This window comes from Protopterus annectens, chromosome 9.part0 (genome assembly GCF_019279795.1).
Source record: "Protopterus annectens isolate FY-2018-M chromosome 9.part0, PAN1.0, whole genome shotgun sequence".
In the NCBI taxonomy this organism is placed as follows: Eukaryota; Metazoa; Chordata; order Ceratodontiformes; family Protopteridae; genus Protopterus; species Protopterus annectens.
This window is the reverse complement of record NC_056743.1, coordinates 399,205,059-399,219,840: the sequence shown is the minus strand read 5'-3', so window position 1 is coordinate 399,219,840 and position 14,782 is coordinate 399,205,059. Positions and strand designations below refer to the sequence as shown.

At 38.7% G+C, this 14,782-nt stretch overlaps 1 protein-coding gene across 1 annotated transcript in view; it reads right to left on the bottom strand.

Moving 5' to 3' along the window:
* BIN3 (bridging integrator 3) overlaps window positions 1-14,580 on the bottom strand; it is a 2,343,840-nt gene extending 2,329,260 nt beyond the window's left edge. The window contains exon 1 of the mRNA XM_044082933.1: window positions 14,446-14,580. Coding sequence (XP_043938868.1) covers window positions 14,446-14,453 — 8 coding nt within the window. The 5' untranslated portion in view covers window positions 14,454-14,580. The remainder of the gene's footprint in view (window positions 1-14,445) is intronic.
* Between the last annotated feature and the right edge of the window lie 202 nt (window positions 14,581-14,782).

Below are 14,782 nucleotides of genomic sequence, written 5' to 3'. Positions count from 1 at the left end.
AGTGTGTGTGTGTGTGTGTATATCAAATCCCAAAGTGTGTGTGTGTGTGTGTGTGTGTGTATATCAATCAAATCCCAAAGTGTGTGTATATCTATCAAAATCCCAAAGTGTGTGTATATCTATCAATCAAATCCCAAAGTGTGTGTGGGTGTGTATCAATCAAATCCCAGTGTGTGTGTGTATATATCAATCAAATCCCAAAGTGTGTGTGTATATCAATCAAATCCCAAAGTGTGTGTGTATATCAATCAAATCCCAAAGTGTGTGTGTGTGTATATCAATCAAATCCCAAAGTGTGTGTGTGTGTGTGTGTGTGTGTATAATCAATCAAATCCCAAAGTGTGTGTGTGTATCAATCAAATCCCAACGTGTGTGTGTGTGCATCAAATCCCAAAGTGTGTGTATGTATATATATATATATATATATATATATATATATATATATATATATATATATATATATATATATATCAATCAAATCCCAAAGTGTGTGTGTGTGTGTGTGTGTATATCAATCAAATCCCAAAGTGTGTGTGTGTGTGTGTGTGTGTGTGTGTGTGATATCAATCAAATCCCAAAGTGTGTGTGTGTGTGTGTATATCAATCAAATCCCAAAGTGTGTGTGTGTGTGTGTGTATCAATCAAATCCCAAAGTGTGTGTGTGTATCAATCAAATCCCAAAGTGTGTGTGTGTGTATCAATCAAATCCCAAAGTATGTGTGTGTCTATCAATCAAATCCCAAAGTGTGTGTGTGAGCTACTTGGGCATGGACATGAAGCACTGGTTGGACAGAGAGGGTGCTGAACGTTTTGGCTTGGCCACTCGGCTGAGATCTCAACCCTATAGCTGTGCCAGTGGGGAGTCTTACTGAGGATCTGCATAGAGAGAGAAACCAGCCCCAGACTGACTGATCTTTGCGTGCTCTTAAGGGAAAATGCCCTTTACTGCGTGTGTGTATTTGTAATTCTCCCACTGTGTACGTCCCTCACTGTTGCCAGTGGGGAGGACTGACACTCCTTGATTACCGCGCCAGTGCAGGGGCCTCACACCATGTCATTAGAAAATGTAAACATTCAGAAAAGTAAAAACAAACACCCACATTTATGTTAAAAAGAAGCACTTCAGTAGTCCAGAAAAGAAGTAATCTGAAACTGAGAGCTGTCAAACCAACGAACAAGTATTGTATTTAAGTGGACCCCTGATTAAAACAGCACCCCACCCTAATGAATTATTAAAAGTTATATACTCAAAAATGGCACAGGAACCAAACAAAGATGCCAGTACTGAATATGCTTCATAAAACAAGGTTTCTGAATTTTTAGTCATGAGAATCCTCTGAAAACCCACGTCACATGATAATGTACAGTGGATAAAAACAAGAATTAAAATAACCCATTTGCTTGCCTTACAAGCTAGGGAAGCTGCCATCCCTCTCAAACCATAACAGGTTAACTATAAATATATATTTCTGCTATAAGTTACAGTTTCAATGCAAGGTACAGAAAATAATTTTTGGTATGAAATGAACTGCATAAGGCATCTGTTCTTGTTTAAAAACACAACACTGATGCAGCCCTAAGTTGGCCTGCTACTGTTCCACAACAGTGGTCTTCTGACCTCTCATTAGTCCAGTTGTTTTCTTTCACTCCTGAAAGACTGCCTCACTGCATATGGTACTGGTGGACAGAAGATATTTTTAAAATAACTATTGAATAAGCGGTTTCCTGATCGCTCTCCTTAAGATCTTTTAGTATCCTTTAACCTCTTTTCCAAACAAAAAGAAAAGGAATATCCCGCAGTTCCTGCTAAATATTAAGCAGTAACCCTGCAGACAAGCAACCACTCATGCTACCTCACATATCAATTCAGTGCTGGCTACCCTGACCAAACATCGGCATCATGGACTAATAATATACACCACAATACAATACACTGGACGAATTAGGTTTTAGTAGCAGCAATAAGTAGCACATTTGCCTTTGATGCAGAAGGCTGTGGGTTCTATTCCCACAACAGGCAAACAGACCACTGACCGTGCAGTGCAGTACAGTACAAAGAGGGTGCAGTGGCAAGAACAGCAAATACAGACAAGAAATTTAAGACTGACTAAAGAAAATAAGATTTCATAGGAAGAGTGGGGGGACAATGAAAAGTAGAGGTGATAAGTGTGTAGATCTACATCAAAGGTTATTTGGTGGCTGAGGAATCAAGCACAAGAGACTTATCACTGGGGAACAATGAGAACTGGGGGTCCACTCTTATCAGACTTCCTAAAATATGTCACTGCAGGGCAATTAGCAGTTTGGCTTCTACAGCAGTATGATTTGGCAGAAATGCCTTGGAAAGAGATGCATGTCAATACATACCCAGACTGTTGAATCTACAAAGTTCCGTTTGGTTCAACACAGTTCCTCACATCCACAAAAACCAAACAGATGTTTCCACACACTGCAAATTTCAGCAAAATAAATCCACCGTTTTTTTAAAATGAATCCACCGTTTTTTTAAAATGAAAAGAAAAGAATTTAATGCATATAATAAAGCGAGTGTTGAGCGCTTTCACTCGTCACAGCGAGTTTCATCAGAACACAATGAAATGATTACGGAGATCTATTTTTATACATAAAAAGGCGCCAAAATGGCTCATTGATTTTAAAACCTTTACATTATAAAGTGCTTTTTCATTGTAAAAAATAATAAACAACTTCAAAACAAATAATAATAATAATAAGTATCTTGTCCTTTTTAAATATTCTAGTTATTTGATACACATTTAAAATCCACATATTTATTAATATAATTGATTGGAGAAAACTGATTTTATGCATTTAACATTAATAATGATCTGATAGAAATAGTATCATTAATTCCTGGTTCTGTTGTGGCATCTGTTAACACCTGCCAATATAGTTCCCTATGTAGCAAATAATTCTTCACATTTCCTCCTCTAGGGTCATTTTTTACTTTTTCTAAAATGGCAAACTTGAATTTATGTTCTGTTCCTTTCTCCACAATATGCCTAGCAAGGGCATTCTTAGTGTCTCTGCATCTAATACAGTATAAATGTGAGTATATTCGCTGTCTTAGTTGTCTTTCGGTCTTCCCTATATAAAATGAGGGACAGACCGAACAAAGTGCAATATATACCAGCATGTTGGTCCTACAGTTACCTTTAGGCAATACAATTTTAGTATTGCTTAAATTTTGTAGTGATATACGATTCTTTTCATATATGCTGGAACATTGATTGCATGACCCACATTTTGCTGTGTGCATGTCACCCCCATTCTTGCTTATTAACTTAATTTCTAACAATTTCTTGATGTTCTTTCCCATTTTATTAATGAATATAGGACCTGTTCCTACAATTTCTCCTACAGCCTGTTCATCTGTTAATATATGCCAGTTTTTTATCAAAATATCTTTTATAATGTGGCTAAATGGGCCATATTCTATGACACATGCTTTGTTGTATTTGTTACTATTCTTGCTGACCGTAGGAACTGATTCACCAATCTCATTCCCTAGTGTAGTGTTAAGGCCAAATGTACAAATGTCATTCAATTCTGTTTTCTTGTTACTTCCCAATAATGATGTATACCTGTTTTCCCTTTGACTTATAACATATGCAGAAATGTCATTCATAGTTTCAGTATCATATCCCCTAGCCGAGAATAGTGCTGTGATAAATTCTATCTCATTAATCATGTCTGGGTAATTGGAAGTCATTCGTATGGCTCTTATACATTGGCCTTTAAATATATTCCTTTTTACCCTTACTGGATGAAAACTACTGTAATCCAAGTAAGAATTGGTAAAGGCAGCTTTTCTATGTATTCTAGATTTTAAACAACCATCTTCTACACTTACTAAGGTATCTAAGTAAGGCACCCCTGTGTTGTTTACTTCAGAGGTAAATTTTAAAAATTCACTACTTGCATTGATATGTGCCAAAAATTCAGAATATGAATTGCTGTCCCCTTGCCACAAAATATAAATATCGTCCAAGAATCGGGAGTAATATAGTATAGAAGGAAAATATGGGCTGTTAGATGTTATTTTCCTCCCAGTCCAACATTACCAAGTTGGCAAATATGGGTGCGCAAGCCGCACCCATAGCCACACCCCTGGTTTGTTTAAACATTTCTCCCTCATAGTATATAAAGTTGTTCTGCAATACTATACTCATTAATTCAGCCAATAGGGAGATCCTGTTCCATGTCATGTCAGTGTGTTTCCTCAAACTTCTTGTAAAGGCTTCTATTCCTTCTTCTATCGGTATACAACTGAATAAATCAATCACATCGATTGTTCCAAAGAGGATGTTCCCTTGATACTCAAAATTGGGAAAATTCCTAAGAAAATCCCAAGAGTCCTTTACAAGATGCTTCACCTCCTTATATATAGGTTTTACCAAGGTATCAATAACCACTCCAATGGAAAACGTCTTCGATTTACTCCCAGATATAATGGGACGAAATGGAGGATTCTGTATGTCTTTATGTACCTTGGGTATCCCTACTATAGTTGACAAAATGGGAAATTGCACTGACATGAATTTGTATAGATCTTCAGAAATTCTTTGTTCAATATAATATTCTTCGAGATACATGTCTATCCTCCTATAGGCTATATTAATCTCATTCAGAGATATAGTGTCGCAATTACCTGAATTGTGCACTAAGAATGCCCTTGCTAGGCATATTGTGGAGAAAGGAACAGAACATAAATTCAAGTTTGCCATTTTAGAAAAAGTAAAAAATGACCCTAGAGGAGGAAATGTGAAGAATTATTTGCTATATAGGGAACTATATTGGCAGGTGTTAACAGATGCCACAACAGAACCAGGAATTAATGATACTATTTCTATCAGATCATTATTAATGTTAAATGCATAAAATCAGTTTTCTCCAATCAATTATATTAATAAATATGTGGATTTTAAATGTGTATCAAATAACTAGAATATTTAAAAAGGACAAGATACTTATTATTATTATTATTTGTTTTGAAGTTGTTTATTATTTTTTACAATGAAAAAGCACTTTATAATGTAAAGGTTTTAAAAATCAATGAGCCATTTTGGCGCCTTTTTATGTATAAAAATAGATCTCAGTAATCATTTCATTGTGTTCTGATGAAACTCGCTGTGACGAGTGAAAGCGCTCAACACTCGATTTATTATATGCATTAAATTCTTTTCTTTTCATTTTAAAAAAACGATGGATTCATTTTAAAAAAACGGTGGATTTATTTTGCTGAAATTTGCAGTGTGTGGAAACATCTGTTTGTTTTTTGTGGATGTGGGATACCCAGACTGTTGATTAGTGAACAGTGAAGTGCATGTGAAGACAGCGGGGGGGGGGGGGTCCAACTTTAGGATAAGAGGTCCTCCCTAGGCATCCAGAGAAAAAGGGCAACAGCTCGGTCGAACTATCCCAGTCAACAAATGTCAAATAATAAAGAAAGAAAGGACATGCATTAGACAGGTACAGAGCACAGCCAGAACACCTACACTCTGGTAAGAAGAAACTGTTTTGTAACTTCCTATCACATACTTTAAATGCATGTTACCTGGATCGACAAAAGTTGTGGCTATATTTGAACCATTTAGAGCTGATGCAGGGTTTCCAGTTATTTAGGGTTTAGAACTGCAATACTTTCAGGATTTAATTGACAAATTTAAGGTTCTCCCAACAAGACTTTTATAAATATCTACAAACTCAACACTTAAATGTCAAAGAGAGAGATTGGGGGCAGTCCACCTCCAATGAGACAGTAAATTGTTAACTGATTACATTAGAGGTAGAGCCTCCCATAATGGCTTGATGTCACAGTTGGCACAGGGCTTACCTGCCCTGGATGTTTCATCCTGGCACCTACCGCACCATGCAGGATGCAAACATTGTAGTTCAGATGCAGAGGATCATGAGAAAGGCCATGCAGGATGCAAACATTGTAGTTCAGATGCAGAGGATCGTGAGAAAGGCCATGCAGGATGCAAACATTGTAGTTCAGATGAAGAGGATCGTGAGAAAGGCCATGCAGGATGCAAACATTGTAGTTCAGATGCAGAGGATCGTGAGAAAGGCCATGCAGGATGCAAACATTGTAGTTCACATGCAGAGGATCGTGAGAAAGGCCATGCAGGATGCAAACATTGTAGTTCACATGCAGAGGATCGTGAGAAAGGCCATGCAGGATGCAAACATTGTAGTTCACATGCAGAGGATCGTGAGAAAGGCCATGCAGGATGCAAACATTGTAGTTCACATGCAGAGGATCGTGAGAAAGGCCATGCAGGATGCAAACATTGTAGTTCACATGCAGAGGATCGTGAGAAAGGCCAAGCAGGATGCAAACATTGTAGTTCACATGCAGAGGATCGTGAGAAAGGCCAAGCAGGATGCAAACATTGTAGTTCACATGCAGAGGATCGTGAGAAAGGCCAAGCAGGATGCAAACATTGTAGTTCACATGCAGAGGATCGTGAGAAAGGCCAAGCAGGATGCAAACATTGTAGTTCACATGCAGAGGATAGTGAGAAAGGCCATGCAGGATGAAACATTGTAGTTCAGATGCAGAGGATCATGAGCAAGTATTAGAAATAAACCAAAACTATCCTACCAGAGGAATTAATGCAGCTTCTGAAGATAAAACCACTGAACCAATAGCAAAAATGACAATCCAAAATAGCAGATACTGCAAACCAAAGTCAGAAGGTAGCGTAAAAAAGCTTTTAATGTGTTAGCATTTTCACGGCAATCCAAGCCGCTTCAGACACAAAATACTGACAGCACTTAATTTTTAAAAAAAGAAACACCCAATAGAAATGCAGTCTCAATCGTACAGTTAATACATGAGCTTAAACATTTAAAGCTACATCATATAAAAATGAACCTGACATAGAATACGTACGAAAAATACATATATTGTCTAAATTCGTTGTGCTTATAAAACAAGTATATGCATACAAAAAATAAAATAAAACAATACTTTATATGTGCTAACAAAGTAACATGTATACTCTCTCTCTATATGTTGATGTATATGCACACATTTAATATACCTTCCTTATCTAAGGATTAGATTCTTTTGAACTGGTTTAATACAGATCCTGTCATTTAAGCCCTTTCCTAAGTTGCCCCTCATTCTAATAATCCATTTTAATTCCAAATTTTCAACCCTATTTTCTATATCACCACCCCGGGCATTTTCATATATTACCTGTAAAACCTTAAACTTGAATGTATGGTCTATGCCACATATAGATACAGGTTTAGCTAGAGCATTACTATGTGTTGAATTTTTAATATTACAAATATCCTCACAAATCCTCTCTCTCAACCTATGGTCCGTCTTCCCAATATAAAAACTTTGACAGACCTGGCATACTGCTAAATAAACTATATGTTTGGTGTCACACACAGCTGTAGCCTGTATTCTTATAACTCTCCCAGTATCAGGGTGTATAATTTTATCTGTAGAGTCTATATACCTACGCCAATTACATTTGTTACAGGGAAACGTTCCCGGCCGAGTCCTAGGCCTAATACTATATGATATAGACAGTGGATAACAAAAGCAACCACTTTAAATAATTTTTGTTGTTATATGTAAACTTAGGCTTATTCCCTACTATAGAAGCCACTTCCTTGTCTACAGCCAATATCGGCCAATTTCTCTTTATGTCTTTCTCAATCTGACGTATATTACTAGAATGCGTAATAGGCATTGTTAAATGTTCATCCCTTCTCTTTTTATGTTGTTGGGTAGGCCAAGGACCTGCTGAGTAATAGGGTTTACCCCCTTTAATACGTTTACGAGCTGTACTGTGTATTGCTGTATCATGTGCACTATATCCTCTCTGATAAAACATGCAATGCAAAAGATCAACTTCTCTGGCAAAATCCGAGTCATTAACATTCAGTCTTGATGCCTGTAAACCTTGATTACTAACTATACTGCAATGGATATCTGGGGGGTGCATACTCTGCCTATGAAGATAATTATAACTATGGCAGTCCTTCCTGTGTGTTTTAGTAAACCGGGATTGTTCAATGGTCTTAAAAAAACACCACTTCTAGAAAATGTATTAGGTCCCTGGAATAATTCAATGTAAATTTAAAGGGAGTAGTAGAATCCAAATATTCATGAAACTTCAAAAGGGTTTCTTCATCCCCATTCCACAACAAAAAAGGTCATCTACATGAAATCATTCCAGAGTATTTGCAGGATTAGTACACCCCTTCTTTTGTGTTGTGTGTGCTTGCAAAATGTTAAATTTTGGACAAGTCCAAGGCAATTCACAAATGCTTTCCCTCTGGACACATCAACTACCCCCCCAGCAGTCAGGCACCTTTGTCTTCCTCATATTACATCCATCTGCTCAACATTGTATATAATTTCTGTGTGCCCTTACCTTACATGTGCAAGGTTTTACACTGTGTGCTCTGTCCTGTCACCATTCCCTTCTTTTCTTCTTCTTCTTCCCTCCTTACTCTAACCACCCTTTCCTATTGCACCTTGTACAGTGAACTTTGTCATTTGTTAACCGGGTTAGTCCGACTGAACCAAGACCCGAGGAGAAACGCTCCAACTTACAATACAAATTGTGAAGCATTACAAAAGCAATTATATACATTACAGGAAATACAAATTTTGGACAGACTAGAATGAAAAATAAATTACAGGCTTAGAAAAACATTCTGCAGTAATTGCAGGCAGAACTACAAATGAGTATACACAATTGAGGTTACACAGAATTAACTTGGTATTATGTAAGATGTATGTAGGCGAGAGACAAATACAATTGGTATTGCTGCTGTCTTAAGAGCGCAAGAAATTACTGTAAGAAGTGGATTGGGAGTCATAAGTTTCAGAAAGGAGTCAATTAAGACAGCTTAGGTACAATATGAAAGAGAGCAAAGAGGTACAAGTGGAGGGAGGGGAGGGGTAAGTAGGATCTAAGCAATGGCAGATGCAGAGATCCTACTTAACCCTAGCTAACATTTAGGAGGAAATAGGAGTTCGAATTTAGAGATTTGCGCCAGTAGTGGTTCGGATATTAGGGGGGAGCTTGAACAAAGCCTGGGACACACTGTTTTCGTAAAGAAGTTTGCCAGTATTTTTGTTGGGGGTGTAGGTGTTGAGTAGGTGCTGGTCTGAGGTGTGGAGAGTGCAGGAGGGGGTATAAAGGGATATTAGGGAGGAGAGAGGAACAGGCTAAGGGTTTAGGAAGTAAACAGTGTCAGCTGCAACTGGGAGAGAAGCAAGTGTTGGGGGAAATCCAGTCAGTGAAGTTGTTTTAAAGCAAGGCAGTAATCTGATTTGTAAGGTTGATTACTGGCAAATCTTGCAACACTGTAATAGGTTTGAATGACTTTAGCTATAAGGGTGGATTGTAGATGAGTAAAGATAGGAGAGGTTAATAGTAGACAAGGAAGGAGTAAAGCCTGAGCTACAGTTTGTCTGGAGTCAGGGCCTAAGTATTTTATGTCTGTAGAGTAAGCAGAGTTTCTGATTTGTCTTTTTGATGCACTGCTGTATAAGGGTATTACATTTCAACTGGTCATCAATTATAATGCCGAGGAACTTTGCATGTGGGTCAACTTGAATAATGGTGTTATCAAAAGAAGAAATGGTGAAAGTGGGTTTGATGTTCATAGGTTGGTACTAGGTATCGGCCCTAGGGCCTATACAAGCCTAGCCATAACAATTCCCTGGATATTTCTTCCCACAATATTTACTTCCCTGGACCCCTGTCTAGCAGGGAAGGCAGGAGTGATAGAGGGTTTGGGGAAGAAAGAGTAGAAGTTTGGTTTTCTCAGGGTCAAGTATCAGTTGGTTGTCGGTTAGCCATTTTTCTATGGACAAAAAGTATTTTGAGTGTTTGGTGGAGGTTGGAAATGCTATAACAGGAGATTAAAAAAAAAAAAAAAAATGTCCGCTTATTGTATACAGGAAGTGTGCAGCTGGTTGGTAAAAACATTAAAGAGTAGTGGGCCAAGAATGGAGCCTTGAGGGACCCCAGTATGAATGGGTAAATGGGTAAGAAAGGGTAGCAGGTGGAGTGCCATCTTACAGACTGTTGTCTATTAGTGAAACAGCTAGAAAACGATTTCATAGTAGAGGGGGATAGGTTGAAATCAGTTAGTTTAGCAAGAAGTTTAGAATGAGAAAGAGTATCGGAAGCTTTTGAGAGGTCAAGAAAGAGGCAAGAAACAAGTGGATTTTTGTCTCTGGCTTCAGCAACAGTATGAGCAAAGGACAGAAGGGCAGTGGATGTACTATGATGGGGTCTGAATCCATGTTGAGTAGGGGTTAGGAGGTTTTCATCCATTAGGTATTTAAGCAGCTGTTTGTGTATGCATTTTTCAAGGTGTTTAGACAATGGACAGAGGATGGCAATAGGACTGTGGTTGGATGGTTCACTGCTATTGCCTCCGTGTAATGGAATGGTGTAAAAATATTTCCATATGTCTGGGACAGTGGATTCCTGCACAGACCTATTAATCAAAATGGAAACATACATGTGTTGTAGCATTTTGGGAGCCCCTAGCAAATGTCAAGTTGGGTGTCCCTAGGCACTTCCAGTCCAAGTATCACCCTGTCACTGCCACCCCTCCTAAATAACCTTTTACTTCACGCTACAAACTTTTAGGAGTAGTACTCACAGCTACAATGCTCTTACAACAGGCCTATGTACCACACTATGTTTGCCCATCTCACAAAGGGCCATTCACTTTTAGCAATGATGCATTACAACTCTATGTACAGGTCTGGACTTAGGTGTAATGATGCCCTATGCCTACTGTTTCAGCCTCCCCATATGCACCCTCCAGTCCTTTGTTTCTTCCATCTTGGGATCCCCATGCTATGCACATTCCTTTTTCTTCCTTTTCTTAAATTTTGCCTTACTTTTTTTCAGATTTTTCAAGAAGCCATAACTTTCTATAGTCTCTGAAGTATACTTTTAAAGTTTTTTTTTCTTTGTGCACAACCTTTTCATCCAACGAGGACTTAAAATATGATTAAGGAAAGAAATTTAGTGTTGCTGTTCAGCTTTAGTTTTCCTTGCATCCTTTCAATACACCTTTCTTGATCAAGATAGCACAGTAATAAACATTTAGAAAATAACTCAAATAAGCCAGGGGTTCAAGAAGCCACAGGGAATACTGCCCGCCCACTAACCCCTCAAAAAAGTCACTGCCTATGCATCCCTCTGGTGTTAGGCTAGAATGAAAGCAGAGGTTCAAAGTGACACATTTGTGTATTTCAAGTGTCTGCTGATATATACAGCATGCCTCTTAACTCCTCATCCCAAACTCCCCAAAGGTAGTCACCTGCATACATGCCTGATGTGTGATTGTGAAGATTATAGTACTCTACCTTGTTGCTCCTAGACAGTGCACTGCCCCTACACAAGCTATTGTAATCTTCTTTGGACATCTCCGATGTCTATGAGAAAGGTAAAAGAAACAACGACCACACTGGCCTTAACCCATACACAAGTTATAAAAACCTCCTGTGCACACCTCTAAGGTGATGAAAATTAAGAAGTAATAACTACACAATCCCCAGCCCCCCCTCCCCCCACATAACCTACAGCAGCTTTCTCTACACACACATCTGAGCACAGCTGGTTTTAGAATGGGTGTGGCTGACATCAGAGGCCATTATCAGCTTTATCCTAAAGAGGTCATATCACAACCCTGTTCAGGTTAGAGAGTGCAAGCAGAAACTTAATACATTTTTTCCTCATCATTTTTCCCCAACCAGCAACATCTTTTGTGGGGCCCACACAGTCAAAGATGATTAAGACAGTCCCTTGTATCCATTTATACAGTCTGCGGAGTGGTGGCCACCAGATTCCTAGAAGATCTGAGTCTGAATGTTTTGTGATGTATTTTATGCCTTAGTTTTGAAATATAATTACTTGACAGCTGCATTTTTTACGGATATGAAGAAGAGAAAGTATGTGTCCTTGCATTATTGGGTGTGTGCACAGATGAAAAATTAGTGATACATTTAAAAATCAGACATGCATAAGCCATAGCAATTCTAGTTTTGTACTTATTTCAGCAAACAGTAATACACTGTGCAACACTGGTACTGCCACACTAGATCAGTGACTGACCTTTTGAAGTTGGCAAACAGCAGCATGGGTAAGTCACTTTTATTTACCTCGTTGAGGAATAATGCAAACCTTTCACTGTTTCTTTCATAGATCTTCCCTGATTTTGCTCATAATTTTGCTCCGTCCTTCATAAAAAGACGGATTTGCTGGTAAAGCATTCAGGATTACAGGCAGTCAATAAATCTAAGCATCAGTGTTTTATACTGCCTATTGCACAAAAAGTGCATGTTGATGTAAAAACATGTTATTCTATTAACTTTTTAAGTGAATTAGAGTAATATTTAAAACAGGTTTTAAATATTTAATGTCTGGGTGGCCGCGGTAGTGCAGCAGTTAGTGTTGTCACCTCACAACAAGAAGTTCTCCGGTTCAATTCTCAGCTGGGGTGCCTTCTATGTGGAGTTTGCATTTGCTCCCTGTGGTCACGTGGGTTTCTTCCGGGTGCTCCAGTTTCCTCCCACATTCCAAAGGTATGCAGTAGGTGGAATGGAGACTCTAATTTGGCCGAGTGTGTGTGCATGTGAGTGAGTGGTGTGAATTAATTACCATAGCAGGGCTAGCCACATGGCAGTGCAAACCTTGGCTTGAGATGATTGTCACCGTAGAAGTGACACCCTGACCCCATGTGCAAAATGAGAAAAGGGGTTGAGGATGGATTTAAAACAAGTTTTTGATTTTGAGCCTTTATTCAGCTCTTATTTTCAGCTTTGCCCAGAATTCTTGAGCAAAGAGTATCTGGTTCTGCCAGCATTTATAAAATTCCCTGAAAGAGAAAAATATTTCTGAAGATAAAAAGCATCAGCTCTTCTTGAAATCCAAGGTATGCACTGATATCAGTCACTCTGGGTTGTTGCTCTCTCTAGTGCTAACACTGCTCGTGTTCATTATCAGCTTTACCCCAACAGGGTCATATCACAGCCCTGTTCAGGTTAGAGAGTATATAATCAGGAAATTAGTACATTTTTCCTCGTCATTTTTCCCCAACAAGCAGCACCTTTTGTAGGGCCCCCACACAATCAAGGCTAATTAAGGAGGGGGCTTACTGCACCCACATGTATTGCAGATACCTAAAGCTGGCTATGTTGTTAGTTTTAGTGGACATAATGCCCACCAGCTGGGTTTAAGGATCAGTATGTAAAACAGTTAATGGAATTGTGAAGCCTGTTACTTGATAAAACGCCATTACTATAATTAGAGATATCTTTGAATTTTAAAGTAGATATAAATAAGAGTTATTACCCACCTGCTTTATTAAGTAGTCAATATTGCTGTACCAGCTTTTTTACGGTTTTACAGACGTTACAAAATATTAAGATAAAATAACTTGCTGTGGTTGGGGGGACCACCAGCAACAGCAGGGTTCGCTGGTGCCTCAAGCCATAAAAATCAGTATAGCATGATGACTAAAGCAGGAAACAAACTTGAAAAAAAAATTAGTTCGAATTCCATCATCCCCCACATGCGTACAGTACGAGCCTTAGTAAGTAGCGAAGCTTTACTGTTATCACACGAAAAGAGTGCTCTAGACTACGCGATTATTTGCCATGTAAAACTAAATAAACTCAAACTATATTAAAAACTGCAGCCAAAATATATCCATATTTCGAAATGAATTGCACAGTTAAATGCAGAATATTTCTGGTGTAATTAAAATACTCTATGCCTGCAATGATAAAAACAATGAAAATAATTCAACACTTTCTCCTTCAGCTGTTGGTACAACTTTTGGAAAGGACACCAATGTTGCGGAGGGCCTGGCCTGCATTATTAACGGCTTGTATACGTTTTAAGTATATAACGAACGTATTTACGTTGTGGATATGTACGACCACTCAGTGATAATTGGAAGGGCTCCAAGTTCGTTCATTAGCGTACCCATTACACAGGGATGTAGCTCGTGTTACATTACAAAAAGGTCACTAGGGTCCTAAGTTTAACTAGCAATAGCAATGACAGGTATTTCGGGTTCAGTCCACTTTTTGTTGCAAGCCACCTGTAGTTTTACGCTAATTAAGCTACTTACATTATCTCAAAGATATGTTAATACCTGCATAGCTCTGCAAGTTTATCCAAATATGAAAAAAAAAACATTTTGACAGTACTGCACTTTTTAACACGTACCATCATCTATATACCATACCTAAAAAGTTTGCTTCCTCAAACTTGCAGCAGGTGTTTATAAACATACTGAACTCAATAGTTGGTAGTCAGTTGTGTGATGTCAGTGAGCTTCACATCAGTTGCATTCTCCTTTACATAACTGTAATAACCACCTATTCCCAAGTCACTAATTTGATGTACTCACCAACTCATATTGCCGACCCCTTCTGGCTCTCTACACAATACTTTTCCCCCCGACTCCCCGCTTCTCCAGTCCCTTCCGGAATAGCTCCGTTTCTAGGAAATAGCTGCCAGGAAAGTAGGGTCAGAGAGCGAAAAGGCGGTGCGAGTTCAAGGGGCGGAGCCGAATGTTGATTATAGGCACAAACGAGCGTGCGGTACTCTGGACACAAGGAGCACTGTCCTCGCGGTAGGAAGTAAGAAGGAAAATGCCTTCTAAACCTGTATAGTACCTCGGCATGCGCATCGGTTTTCGACTTAGGTGTTGGTTGCAATGGTTTGGAAGTGGCGTATTTTAGATC